Raw genomic sequence first — 15,124 nt, 5'->3', positions numbered from 1 at the left:
TAGGGCCAAACTAGAGAGCTGGAGGCGCAGGAGGGGTCAGTTGTTTGCTAAAGCACTCTAGGTACATTACTAGCTGCCTCCAAAAAGGAAGTCATTCATAAGCTGATGGGTTATCGTGCGAATGGATGCATTCTAACCTATTTTTTGCTCTAGTTGTTCTTTTGTGTTTTGTATAAATCACATTTTGAGCTGTGAAGAGGTTCACTCTGCTCGTAGGCCACCCATCCAGGCTCCTTTGCCCTCTGACCCCAGTTAATGTAGCCTTTAGTGAAAGAGATGATGAAACCATTAGAAAGGAGAGCCTGTGCTCACAGTCTCTGCAGATTCTGAGTTAATTTATCCACACAAATTCACAAGGATGCTCGAGGGCTAGTAGTATCATGCTTGTAAAATATGCAAGTGGAAAAAAACATTTTCTATAGTTCAAAATTATTATATTTTTAAACTGAAAGTTAATACGCTACCGTTCAAAAAGGTGTCACTAAAATTTTTTGACAGAAATTCATAATTTTATTCATCAAGGAAACATTAAATTAATCATAAGTGACAGTAGAGAGATTTTTAAGGTTACAAATGTTTTCAATTAAACAAAATGCTTTTCTTTCGAACTTTCTATTCACCAGAGAACTCTGAAAAAATATAATCACTGTTCCCACAAAATACTAAGGAGCAAAAGTGTTATCAACAATGATAAATAATATAGAAACTTTTTAGGCACCAAATTAGCATTTCAGAATGGAGTAATGGCTGCTCAATATTCAGATTTGCCGTCACATGAATGAACATATGTACATTTTAAAATAAAATAAACAGTTAATTAAATTGTAATATTTTACAGTATTACTTGTTTTATTTTTATATTTTAAATAAACAATTATGTTAATAAATGCAGCCTTGGTGATCATAAGACATTTCTTTCAAAAACATGAAAAAATAACAGTAACAGTAGTGTATATGACAGCCAATCGAATTAAATCACTGAATATAGTTTAGGGGTAAATGTTTCTGACCATGACTGTTAGCTCTAAGTAAGGCTCAAGCTTGCCACTGATATCATTACCCGTAGTCTTGCTTTGGGGCTAAGGTTATGACCCCACAGCAGCGAGAGAAGGTCACACCAGAGCCCATAAATATATGTGTGTCCATGGGTGGTGCATTTATTAGCTTTAAGTTCTAGTCTGTTACTTCACCCCAAACTGAGCCTCTGTGTCAGAGACTGTGTTCCAGTTTCCAATTACCTTTTAAAGTGAATTTTGACCAACTTAAATGCTGAGATTTGTCTCTGAGAGAGAGAAAATTATGTTACACCGTGAATCAAAGTATTATGTTTTTTCCATATGTTTTTTCATGCTTGCTGATTTACAAACCCAAAAATGCTGTACTGCAAATTCAGAAATGAATGTACATCATTCATAATTGCTCAAGTTTGCCCAAAGTGAATTGCTTAAGTGCATCAAAATGGAAACCATAAATACTCCACTGTTTTTTCTTGTGCTGAACTGATATAATTCACATTTAATGCACTGCTTTATTATAAAAAGCTGATGCTAATGTTAACCGCTTAGGACTTCCTGGGACTCCGGACATCTAATAGACCTATATTCATTTATATTATATTGCAGAAGTTCAATGAGTGAAACTCAATGTTTGGATTCTAAATAATGAAAGTAAAGAGAGAAGATCCATAACAACCAAGTTTCATCGGGCCTGGAAAAAAGCTGCATCAATGATAGTACCTATAGATGTAAGTATTGCGAACTATTACTCATTATTTTATCCCTCACAAGCTTACCATGAAAATGTATTAAGTCCTCATCAACCAATCACTTTTATCAACCTCTCTTCCTTACACACACACACACACACACACACACACATATATATATTTAGGCCTACACCCACAGAAGACACTACTTTCACATCTACTTCCAGAAATGTCCATCCTGAAGCATAACATGTTTGGACAAAATCCACAATCTATAGATAATTATGATAATTCTTAATAATTAACCACCCAAGCTAACAAGTTAGTTATCAGTGCCAATGAAACAAAAATGAATGGAATATAAAAACCCACTGGATTCTCAAAAGGAAGCATTGGGTGATGCAGTAAGGGTACAATCATAGTATTAAAAATACAAAGTACACAAATAAAAAAATCATCCAAGAAGATAAACCTATAGAAGATTGATAAAATGATGAGAACCTCTGTTGTCCTACCTGGAGCTGCTTGTATCTCCACTAGGCCTCCAACCATGATAAGTGCCTCAAGAATCTTCACATGATGTTCTGGGTTTACATCCGCACTGGAGCGAAAGAAAGACATTTTAAGATTGAGTATATATAGTCATGCCATGGTTAAAATTGAAGCTGGACCTGAACAAATGCTCTAATAACTGTTACTCATGAAACATGGAAAGTTCAGACAAAATAAAGTAAAACTTACTCTCTCACACACACACACACGCACACAACACACATCAAGAATCAAGTTGGTCCTAATACACACAGGTCATGTCATGAGTTGCAGCGGCTGATGTACTTGGTGAACTGTTGACTGCTTGTTTACGGTCGAAACTTGATTGGATTTTTCGAGGCCAATGTTCATTTGCTTATGTATTCAGCTGTAATTCAGGTCCTGTGATGCCTCAATGACCTCAGGTAGTGTGTGAAGCTGATGACTAACCAGAAATGACTGCTTCTGGCATAATGCGCTCTCTCTCCCTCCTTTCCCTCTATCTCTTTCTTTTTCTGTCTGAACTGTCCCAGAGCTATAAGACAATTGACCGTCCGCTAAGAGCAGGGAAAGTCCCACTGGAGACTCTTGGCAGAGGGACAGAAATGCAGCTCACAATCGAATAAGAGGGAGGCGACTTAATGGACTACAATGTGCTGACTGAGTTAGCAGTGACTCACTTGCACACTACTCTTTATTATGTGCACTAAAGTCCTTCATTCAGGAGGGCGCTTTATAGAAGGTGTGATGTCACCATCTATTTAACTGTGATGAGATATAAATCTCAAAAATGCCAAACTAGCCAAAAATTACTATGGTACATATTATTTGGATATTATTTTTTGTTTTAAAATGTAATTTATTCCTGTGAAGGCAAAGCTGAATTTTCAGAAGCCATTACTCCAGTCTTCAGTGTCACATGATCCTTTGGAAATAATTTTGATACGTTGATTTCATGCTCAAGAAATATTTCTGATTATTATTCATTTGTGAGTAACGATTAGTGCCTCTACAACCTCTTATCCACAGTCAATAACAACAGAGATCACAATAATGATTCATTTAATCTGTGGCATAAAATAAATTTGTAAAAAAAAAAAATCAGTTCCATAGTTAAAGGTGCAACAATAATATGATCATGATACAAAGGTCTGGTACATAATAACAGTCAGGTTACATAAATAGTGAGTTATCAACATTCACTCCTGGTACTCTTCAAATGGCAAGTACAAGGGATTGTAACAGTGCAACACATTTTAATAAGCATTCCCATCTGTTGTATGTTATGTGCTGTTCCTCTCAGGAGATTGTACTGGAGCTGTAGCCATTAAGGGCTGTCTTACAGTGGGCTGAGGGACAGATCAGGAATAACAGCTCCCTCATCTCTTTCTGCTCCACTTTAATTAAACTAGGGGAATAAAGATAGGCTTCGACATATGTTCGACTGAGTTTTCTGCTGAAACAAAGAACATGCATGCACATGCAAGTATGAATGTGAGCATGTGTAAGCCATCAGTCCTTTGTATTGAACTGTTTTTTTCCGCAAGAGCAACCACAAGATTGAACATGATAATATATGTATATACATAATTTTTCCAGTCTCAAACATATTTTCATTGTGATGCAGCCAGTCTAGAAAGGTAATGACTTTTAACTCAAGCCCAAATTATAGTTGTTTATTTTGTTACATAATTTGCCATGATTAAGTTATCTTAGCCTCTTATTCTGCATATACACTAAATATATACACTAAATAAATATATATATATATATATATATATATATATATATATATATATATAGAAACAGTTTTCACTCACAAATAATTACAAAAGAAATGTCAAGTAACACATTGAATGAAACATGACATTTTTAAGTAAAAAGTCTGATATAGAATTTTCTTGTAAAATGTACTTCAAGGTTTTATTTACAATTTTTGAAAAAAAAAAAAAAATTACACTACCATTAGTTTTTTCCAGCAAGGATACATTAATTTTATTCAAAAACTGACAAAAGACATACTGTTACAAAAGATGTCTATTTCATATAAATGCTGTTCTTTTGGGCATGCTTTTAATCATAGAATCCTTAAAAAATATTTCACGGTTTCCACAAAAAAAGATACACAACTGTTTTCAACGTTGATAATAATATGTCATGTAACACTGAAAACTGAATTTATGGCTTCTGAAAATTCAGTTTTGACATCACAGGAATAAAGTAGATTTAAAAAAAAAAAAAAATTAAAATAGAAAACAGTTCTTTTAATTTGTAGTTCTATTTCACAATATTACTGTTTTACTGCATTTTTTGATCAAACAAATGCAGGCATGGTAAGTATAAAAGACTTCAAAAACCTTAAAAATCCTTTTGGCCCCAAACTTTTGAATGGTAATGTAGCTCGAAGACTGTAGATTTCAGTTGACAATGAGTTATTTACAGTACCTGAAATGATTGTTTTTGAAGATGGCCTCGCTGTATGCCAGAGCCAGAAGCCTGGGGCTTGCCTGAGCTGCTCCCCCACTTTGGGCCATCTTACTTAGGTGTCGGGTCAGATGAACCAGGAGCTGGTGGTTAGCCTGAGGGACACTGGGAGAGTCAAGGATTCTTTTCAGCTGCTGTCCACACTCCTCCATGTCTTGGGTTTCTAAAAGAGACAGAGTGAGACTGTTGGCAACACAAAAACACAAACAGCTTCAAGCCTTTATTGACAATCCTGATTTATGAAGGGAAATGGGAGCAGACAGAGAATAATATACATACAAAAACAAATTGGACAATGGAATTCATATATTATTAGATATGAAAATATATGTGATTTGAATGTTAAACATTTAATCTAAATAGAATACACTCATACTTTTGAATGGCTGTCAATGGATAAGATGCATTTAGCAGCCGGATGATGCAGTAGCATATACCAGCAGGGACTAAAAGCGAAACATCCACCCTGTGGTTTTCTAATAATATAGATGTAACTTATCTGAACTCAGACAGCAGCATTGAACATTGGGGCACATTACAAAACCCATGACCTGAGACTGGAAAGTCAGCTCAGCAGGAGTTAAAGTGCTAGCCTAAAACTGCCCTCGAGTCCATTGTCTATGAGCACCTACAAGGACAATGCAGTTATTGCGACAGCTTCCAACATATTGATGAACTCCTTTGAGATGGGGTTTCCCAGCAAAAAGGCCAGCATCTGTGATTCAGGTTTATATGAGCTAAAGTGTACCCTGGTGGCACAACTAAGATATGAGCATTTCATCCCTAAGTCCCTTACACACTATGAATTTGTCTTCATAAGCCAAAGGAACACGGATACAGTCTGGATATCAATGCGGGACATCATCCAGTCTGGAAAGTACAGAACGAGGGGGAATTCACTAAGTATAAACCGCTGATACTTCTGTTTATTCACTACGTATGCCTGGTTATAACTCCCTGGTCACAATCATTTGAGGAATTAACGGTCACCATAATTGATAAAAAAAGCACACAAATACCTCTTTTAAATAAAATTTTCTACATGCTTTTCCACATGCAATGTTCTAGGACTTCAAAAAAGAAGGAGTTTAATTCATACAGACATAATACATACATGTCGAAAATTATGATTGTACACCAAAAAACAAATATCTATTATTTATTTTAAATATAATATATTAGAATATATGTTTAAATAAATAAACAAACAAACATGAATGACTGAATGTAATTAATTGAGAGATGATACAATGTCAACAATTACTCTATGCAATAAGTATAGATTATTCATATCTATAATAAATGTATAATATAATATATAAATAACACAGTATATGTTTAAATAAATAAATACATAACACAAATTAAGGTCTTATAAATACATTATAAAAATTATATTTATGAGACCTTATTTGTAAGTCAAATGTAGACATTTTTATATTATATAAAAATGTATTAATTTATTCTGAAAAAAAAAAGTGTCATGCAACAAATCTCAGCTAGCAAAACATTATATTAAAACAAATGGCTTGTATAGTAAGCTTTCTTCATCATTTGATAAAATGTTTAAAATGTACACTATTTTCTCATATCCCTTTCATTTTTGTTCATTTGAATGTTTCTAAGTCATAATTCAGAGTCAATGTGTCAGCTTGCAAACAGGCCAGTCCTGCAATACACTCAGTAAATCTTACCTGTCACAACACTTTCAATGTAAGTAAAGATTACTGCCTAAAAGCTGCTCTCACCCCCCACCCAACAAACACACAGACTCAATCCCCTGCCAACCGCACTTCCTGCATGAATTATGAGCATGAACAAAGCCATTAAGGCGTTGGCTAGTTAAGGCGCTTCACCCATAGTGCTTATAGAAGATAAGTGCTAAGAGGTCAAAGGTTATGAATAGTGGGTGGCAGGGGGTCGAATGATGAATGTCTGACAATCTGCCGATCAGAAAACGGGTCACTACTTTGACCTTGGCCTGAGACTTGCTGACCATTGATACAAGAGGGTTTCTATCGATAAGTTCTATGCATACACTCAGTAATACATGCACAGACACACACACACACACACACACAGACACCCATGCCCCCAGTCTGGAGCCGGACAGTCCCACCAACCGCTGCCTCCGGGAGATTAGCGATAGAGACTGACCCCTGTTCAATAAAGGCCAGCGTCATGGGCTGCAGGCCACGGCTGGGAACTTGGCCGAGTCCATCTGGACTCAGCACGACACAACCGGGGGAAGGGGAGCCCTGCAGACGGCCAATCGCATTCCTGGAAGAGGGCATACAGCCAGATGGGCACCGGTGCTCAAGGCATGAGAGTTACCACTGAGTAATGCTCTTAAAATGAGACGTAGACACTCAATGGGACTCAAAACTTCTACCTGGAAAAGGACTTTTTGCACTTTTCTTCCACTAAATAAAACTGTCATGCTTTGGGAAGCAATACATTGTCAAGTTGATTTGTGTTAGATTAAAGCTTGAAATGAATTTGATTGTTCTACCCTTAAGTCATGCATCATAAAACTCCTGGAGTTTTGGATAACATGATATTAAAAAAAAAATGATTCAATAGTTTGAATTGGTGTGTTGATTAAATTAAGCATATCAAACAAAAGCATGCTTGATTTCACAATTAAATGGATTTTATCCAGGGAAAAGGGAGGTAGAGTTTGGCATTGTTAAGGGCACCCCATGACAAAGGGGCTTTCCAGGAAAGCTTACTTGTTATAATAGTCCATTGATTCTTTAAGAACGGTTAATGCACAAATGCTGAATATGCCATATGGCAAATCCTACAGTGACTTAGCACTTGAAGACTCACTGACCCAATATAAAATGTATTATAACCCCAAGTACATTATAGTGAGTCATTGCCTTGATTTTTGTTCACTGCACAAAACTAATATTAGTTCCCTCTTTTGAAGATAGAAGGTAATATTTCCTTTTAAATTTTGCAATTTGTTTATGTAACTTATACATAGGCCTGTCACAATAACTTTTTGTTGTGCGATATATTGCCCCAGAAATAATTGTGATAAGCGATATTATTGTCATTTTAAAGACCATTTTATGCCTATGAATAAATAATCACATAACAGCATAATAATGCAAGAAGGCCTACACACTTCCAAATGACACATTTTTAAGAATATTTAGATAATGGAAATTAAGTATCAAAATATTAGACTCCTTAAAAAAATTAAATAAATAGTAAATAAACATTTTCTAACAAAAAGTGCAAAGTAACAAGTAGAAAAAAAGAAAAATGCACAAAGAACTTGTATGGACATTTTTCCATCTACAGATTTTCCCCTGACCTTCTTTTCTCTGTAAATTAAGGATGCACACTATTGCTGAAAAACACAATCACTACATAGAAGTCAGATGTCCGTTTGCACAAAGGCACAGATCCCTAAACAAGACCATATCTGCAGATGAAATTTTTTTTGTAGAAGCATTTTTTAAATTTGAACTAGCAACTCATGACTACACCACGTTATGTACGAGAAGCTGCAAAAGACACAGGTGCAAGTGGAATGTACAAAACATGGTGACATTAATTTTTAAGTAAATATAATGTGTGATATATTGCGTCACCAAAAATTATTGAGGTCATGTGTGAAGTGTGAAGTGACATTCAGCCAAGTATGGTGACCCATACTCGGAATTCGTGCTCTGCATTTAACCCATCTAACGTGCACACACACAGCAGTGAACACACACACCGTGAACATACACCCGGAGCAGTGGGTAGCCATTTTATGCTGCAGCGCCCGGGGAGCAGTTGGGGGTTCAGTGCCTTGCTCAAGGGCACCTCAGTCGTGGTATTGAGGGTGGAGAGAGCGCTGGACATTCATTCCCCCCACCTACAATTCCTGCCGGCCGGAGACTCGAACCCGCAACCTTTGGATTACAAGTCCAGCTCTCTAACCATTAGGCCACGACTTCCCCACTGTATGTCATGTTACTATAACGACTTCCCCACTGTATGTCATGTTACTATATGTCATGTACATATATTGCGCAATAAGTCGATATATTGATTATTGCGACAGGCCTACTTATACACCAGTGCCAGCAGAACTGAGGATGGAAAATTTAATTATTAGGTATAAGCCAATCAATCAAGTATGTTCCTATTGCATGATCTAAATGAAACTTTAGAATGAAACCAATCATGCAAATCAAACAAGACAATGAATGAGTATATTGCAGATTGAAGGTATGAACAATAGACATTATGTTTAGTCAAAAAAGAAGATCATGCCTTGAAATCCTAAAATTAAAAGTAAGTAAATAAATAAATAATAAAACGACCAAAATTTATCTTAGGTTGGCCACACACACTAGACAATTTTCAAATCCATAACTATGGGAGACCACAGACAGTTTCAACCAATTTTTAGCCTTACACTAGATGATTTGACCAGACCGCGAGACCACAAACTTGTTGACAGGTGGAACGATTTCACAGTGACATGAGATCTCATGGAGACTAATGAGATCAAATGTGACTAGAGAAGAAAAACAAATGGAGACGTTCTCAGCTAGCTCTCCTGGCATGCGTTCTGTTTCACAGTGAAAAACTAAGTATAGAAAAGAATATGGATGATGTTCTTTCTCATTACTCTGCTTTCGTGGAATGTTAGTGGAAGCCAAGTTTCATCTATTGAAGCACACAAAATCTGGTAGGTGACGCTTGCTCACTCTCATTGGATATCATGTCAGAGGCAGTTTTAAACGTTTGATATTTGCAATTTGAGTTCAGGGACGCTGCGTCTCAATTGGGAGAAGTTAAATAATTATAATGATGCTACACAATAGAGGATTTTTTTTGGACAAAAAATTGTTTGCAACAAGCCTTGAATCGGGCCCCCCCCCCCCGATCGTTTAGGGGTGCAAATCAGGCTTCTAATCAGCCTTAAAATCCTCTAGTGTCTAGCCAGCCTTAGTATGAATTTTTGTCATTTTCAGTAAAAATATCTAAATGCTTTCAAAACAAGATACATTTAGCTGAGATTTGAAAATGATACGTGTATGCTTTACCTACAAAGTTTATGCCTAAAACAAAGTTGTCAGTAAGTTATAAAAAATATAAATATAAGAAATATTCTCATAAAACAGCATCTTTTTTTGGATCTGAAGCTTTTTTTTTTTTGCATCTTATCCTTAAATACTATTCAACCAGTATATTTAAGGATACAAGTCATCTTAAAGGTGGGGTATGCATTTTTTCAAAAACGAGTCGGGACAGTACCAGAACAAACTTGTAGCTAATCAGCAGTACTACATGTGTCTACTCATGATGCGAGGAGAGAGCGCTCATCAGTGCACATGACGGACATTAGCAGAGCCAAGCGATGAAAGAAAGATAGAGATGGCGGGGATTTGTCGTGTCATGGCGCAGCATCCAGTGTAGACAGCATCACTGATTATAATGAGTTCTATAGTATTTTGTCGCACCGCTCACGTACGGTGTAGACACGGTATTATGATAAGGCAAGAAGAAGGTCCCGTGTACATATTGGATCACTGCGATCGGGAGCCAAGGTTGCTTTGTTTCTTCTCGATAGGTGATTGGTAACATTGGTTTTGCTTTATTTGTTTCACAGAACTAATCGTTGCCGTACATATGTGTGAGGCGGAGTGATCAAAATAGGGGCGTGACCCTTTTGGGGTAGGGGCATGTTTGTTTTGGTGATTTCAAATGTCAACATTGGCTTCCAGAAATCATTTACCCCATCTTTAAGACCGCAAAAAATTTCAGGCATCAGAAACATGATGCGGCAATACTCAGCAAGGGTCCTTACATAATTCTGTTTGTCCTTACAAAGTCAGGCAACACTTATGAGCAACCAGGCATATCTAAAAGATGGGGCAGACTTTGTGTATGCTTGTTTCATTTTCAGTGGGTGTAATGTAGAGTGAAGTCAGAGAGAGATGGTGTGAACCTACCCTCCGGCATAGTAGCGCCCCCACTAACACACACACACACGCACACACACACAAAGTTAGAGTTCATGAGAGATAAGTGTTGATTAATTTAGAAACAAATCCACTGAACACTGATCCATTATCACTCCAATTTCAGTTCATTGACTCACTGAAATTATCAGCGAATCTCGACTTCCTCACTTGAAAGCAATTGCATGATTTTAGACATAAAAAGGTGGTGTTTAAATGTTTTGTGCTGAGCTCCAGAGGACAGCTTACCCTGAGCAGTGTAGACCAGCTCACTGTACACTACAGCTGGGATGAGCAGGCAGGGCAAGTCCTGAATGTAACTCTTAAGTGTATCGGCCAATGTAGACAACTCATATTGCTCAAAGTCCACCGCTGCTGGGTCTGAGGGAGAGAGAGAGAAATAGAGAGAATGGTTAATTATAGACACACAGAGTGCTTTCTCCATTATTTACCCTTTCAAACCATGTGCCCTTGGCGAAACCCTATAACGATTCACTTTACAGTGGTGGTCAGATCCCCTGACCATTTCTGCCCCCTCTGGGGACAATGATCCAGTCACAAGCTTAACAAAGAGAGTAAATTTGAGTGGAAGTCTCCCGGTCAATAACTCAAAGCCTCGGATAATGGCAGCTTGGTAGACAGCAATTATACAGTAGTAATTTTAAAAGGCCCTTCATTGTGCTAAAATTATAATGGCATATTGATGTATTGGAAAGGTGTAAAAGGCGCTGACAGATCTCTCACATATTTCAGATCAGAGCCTTTTCATTTATGGTTTAAGTATAATTCCAGGTTCATAAATACTTTCTACTGTAAATCCACAATGCCTGCAGAATATTGGACAGTGAAAGCAAGTTTTTATGAGGTGAATATTGTAGGAAAAATGTAGACGATCAGAAGCGTGTGAGTAATTTTGACACATTCTTTACACGTGTTGGACATCTGGATAGGCACTAGAAGTCTAGTTGCTGAGACTTCAGCTTAAAAAACTCATTCATGAATATTCATGATTCATCTCTGTCCTTTTTGTACTTAAAGAAAGTAAATGGGTAGTCTGGGAAAAGTAAGGACAGGGTTTTAACAGAAAAAAAAAAAAAAAAGTTTTTACAAGATCTGTTGAAAAAAAAATAGTCTGATTGTATTTAATCATACACAGATTTTGTTTCATTCATGTTATTTATTTTTTAAATAAATACATTTATTTATTTACTGTTCTTTTTTTTTTATTATTATGCAAACAAACATGCTATTTACAGGTGACAAATCAAATACAGAGTAACCAGGGTCAACAAAACATACATGACAGCCAACATGGTTTGTGTGAGTATGAGTATGTGTGTGTGTGTGAGACTGGGTGTTGGGGTTGGAAGTATAACTAAACAAAAAAAAAAGTACAACAGTAATGATAACAGTAATAATAATAATAGTAACATTAATAACAAAAATTAGAGGATAGTAATTAACTAATTAACTTAAAATAGTAATAATAATAATAATAATAATAATGGTAGTAATCATAGTATTAATAACAAAATAATAATAATATTAATAATAGAGAGAAAATAATAATAATAATAATAATAAAGCTAAAAAGAGTAAGATATTGTAAGGCTGCCTCTGGGCCCTCCGTGGGCAAGGCATAGTTTAGGCCCAGGACGAGCCATCTAGGAGAGGAGCTGCAGGGCACAAGGACCAAAGTCTCACCCCCGGCCGCCACTCACATGCCATGTTTACCTTATTTTTACCTTATTTACTGTTCTTAATTAATGGTTGTATTCAAAGTTTGCTTGGGAATTTTTCATTTTATTTAATTTTTTAATTAGAAGTATACTATTATTAGGAGAGTTTGGGATATTGTTGTGTTTTGTAATAGTATTCACATTAGTTTCACAATCTGACGAGCAAGTTAAAGTCTACCTGCAAATGTAAGTTGTTATCAGAATCAGAATCAGAATCAGAAAGAGCTTTATTGCCAAGTGTGTTTGCACACATAAGGAATTTGTCTTGGTGTTATAAGCTTCCAGTACAGAAAGTACAAACATAGTGTAGACAACATATAATTAAGGTGATAAAGAACACTAATGAAGAGAATATACAATAATTAAGAATAACAATAGTAATAAAAATAAAAATATACAGAAAAGAGACATGACCATAGACAGAACTGTGAATGTGCATGTGTCCTATGTGCAGATGAAGGTTTGATGGGTTATTTACAGATGTACAGTACCGGGGTGTGTTATGTGTTGTTCAGGTGGGATACGGCCTGGGGGAAAAAACTGTTCTTGTGTCTGGCTGTTCTGGTGCTCAGTGATCTGTAGCGCCGGCCAGAGGGCAACAGTACAAAGAGAGAGTGAGCTGGGTGTGAGGGGTCCAGAGTGACTTTCTTAGCCCTTTTCCTCACTCTGGAGGTGTAAAGTTCTTGGAGGCTGGGCAGAGGGGCACCGATAATTCTCTCAGCAGTCCTAACTGTCCGTTGTAGTCTTCTGATGTCTGTTTTGGTAGCTGAACCAAACCAAACAGTTATAGAAGAACATAGGACAGACTCGATGATTGCAGAGTAGAACTGTTTCAGCAGCTCCTGAGGCAGGTTGAACTTCCTTAGCTGGCGGAGGAAATACAGCCTCTGCTGGGCCTTTTTCGCAATAGAGTCAATGTGATTGTCCCACTTCAGGTCCTGGGAGATGGTGGTGCCCAGGAATCTGAATGACTCTACTGAAGTCACAGTGCTGTTCATGATGGTGAGTGGGGGGAGAGCAGGGGGGTTTCTCCTGAAGTCCACTATCATCTCCACAGTTTTGAGCGTGTTCAGCTCCAGGTTGTTAAGACTGCACCAGACAGCCAGCTGCTCAACTTCCTGTCTGTAAGCAGACTCGTCACCATCCTTGATGAGGCCTATGACTGTAGTGTCGTCCGCAAACTTCAGGAGCTTGACAGAGGGGTCCTTTGATGTGCAGTCATTCGTGTAGAGGGAGAAGAGCAGTGGGGAGAGAACGCAACCCTGAGGGGCGCCAGTGCTGATGGTGAGAGTCCTGGATGTGAGTTTGCCCAGCCTCACTAGCTGCTGCCTGTCTGTCAGGAAGCTGGTGATCCACTGACAGATGGAGGAGGGCACAGAGAGCTGTCTCAGTTTGTCTGAGAGAAGGTCAGGTATGATGGTATTGAAGGCCGAGCTGAAGTCCACAAATAAGATCCTTGCATAATTCCCAGGTTTGTCGAGGTGTTGCAGGATGTAATGCAGTCCCATATTGACAGCGTCATCCACAGACCTGTTTGCTCTATAGGCAAACTGAAGAGGATCCAGCAAGGGTCTAGTGATGTCCTTCAGGTAGGCCAGGACCAGTCTCTCAAGTGACTTCATGACCACAGACGTGAGTGCGACAGGTCTGTAGTCATTAAGTCCAGTGATTTTGGGCTTTTTGGGGACGGGAATGATGGTGGAGCGTTTGAAGCAGCGGGGAACTTCACACAGCTCCAGAGATCTGTTGAAGATTTGTGTAAAGATGGGGGCCAGTTGGTCAGCACAGACTTTTAGACAGGCAGGTGAAATACCGTCTGGTCCTGAAGCTTTCCTAGATTTCTGTTTTCTGAAGACCCGGTTCACATCCTCTACACAGACTTTAAACGCAGGTAGAATGGTGGGGGAGGGAGTAAGGGGGGCTGCAGGGGGGGAAGGTGAATGTGTGAAGTGCAGATCAGAGCGGGTGCTGGGTGTCAATCTGGCCTTTTCAAATCGGCAGTAAAACACATTGAGATCGTCAGCCAGTTGTTGATTCTCCACAGACTGTGGGGGTGGTGTCTTGTACATGGTGATGTTCCTCAGACCAGTCCATACCGACGCCGGATCGTTGGCTGAAAGTTCTTTTTTCAACTTCTCAGAGTAGTTCTTTTTAGCCACTCTGATCTCCTTTGTTAGTCTGTTCCTGGCCTGGTTATACAAGATTTTATCCCCACTTCTGTAAGCGTCCTCTTTGGCCTGACGAAGCTGTTTGAGTTTCCCAGTAAACCACGGTTTATCATTATTGAATGATAAGAATGTCCTGGTGGGGATGCATATATCCTCACAGAAACTGATATATGATGTTACAGTCTCTGTGAGTTCATCCAGATCGGTGGCAGCGGCTTCAAAAACACTCCAATCAGTGAGGTCAAAACAAGCTTTTAAATCTTGCTCTGCTTCATTAGTCCATCTCTTAACGGTTCTTAATACAGGCTTCGAAGATTTGAGTTTTTGCCTATAGGTCGGTATGAGATGAACCAAACAGTGATCAGAGAGCCCCAGAGCTGCCCGTGGGACAGAGTGATATGCATCTTTAATTATTGTGTAACAATGATCCAATATATTTATGTCTCTGGTGGGACATGTAACGTGCTGTCTGTATTTTGGCAGTTCGCGGGAGAGATTTGCTTTATTAAAATCTCCAAGAAT

General features: G+C 38.0%; 1 protein-coding gene across 1 annotated transcript in view; it reads right to left on the bottom strand.

The window, feature by feature from the left end:
• Window positions 1–15,124, bottom strand: part of pik3r3b (phosphoinositide-3-kinase, regulatory subunit 3b (gamma)) — a 163,448-nt gene that overhangs the window by 71,119 nt on the left and 77,205 nt on the right. The window contains exons 5-7 of the mRNA XM_079431954.1: window positions 10,945–11,076; window positions 4,682–4,883; window positions 2,221–2,306 (exon numbers count right to left, since the gene is read on the bottom strand). Of these exons, the coding sequence (XP_079288080.1) occupies window positions 2,221–2,306; window positions 4,682–4,883; window positions 10,945–11,076 (420 nt within the window). The remainder of the gene's footprint in view (window positions 1–2,220; window positions 2,307–4,681; window positions 4,884–10,944; window positions 11,077–15,124) is intronic.

The sequence above is a fragment of the Barbus barbus genome (assembly GCF_936440315.1).
Source record: "Barbus barbus genome assembly, chromosome: 13".
In the NCBI taxonomy this organism is placed as follows: domain Eukaryota; kingdom Metazoa; phylum Chordata; class Actinopteri; order Cypriniformes; family Cyprinidae; genus Barbus; species Barbus barbus.
This window is presented reverse-complemented; position numbering and strand designations above follow the sequence as displayed.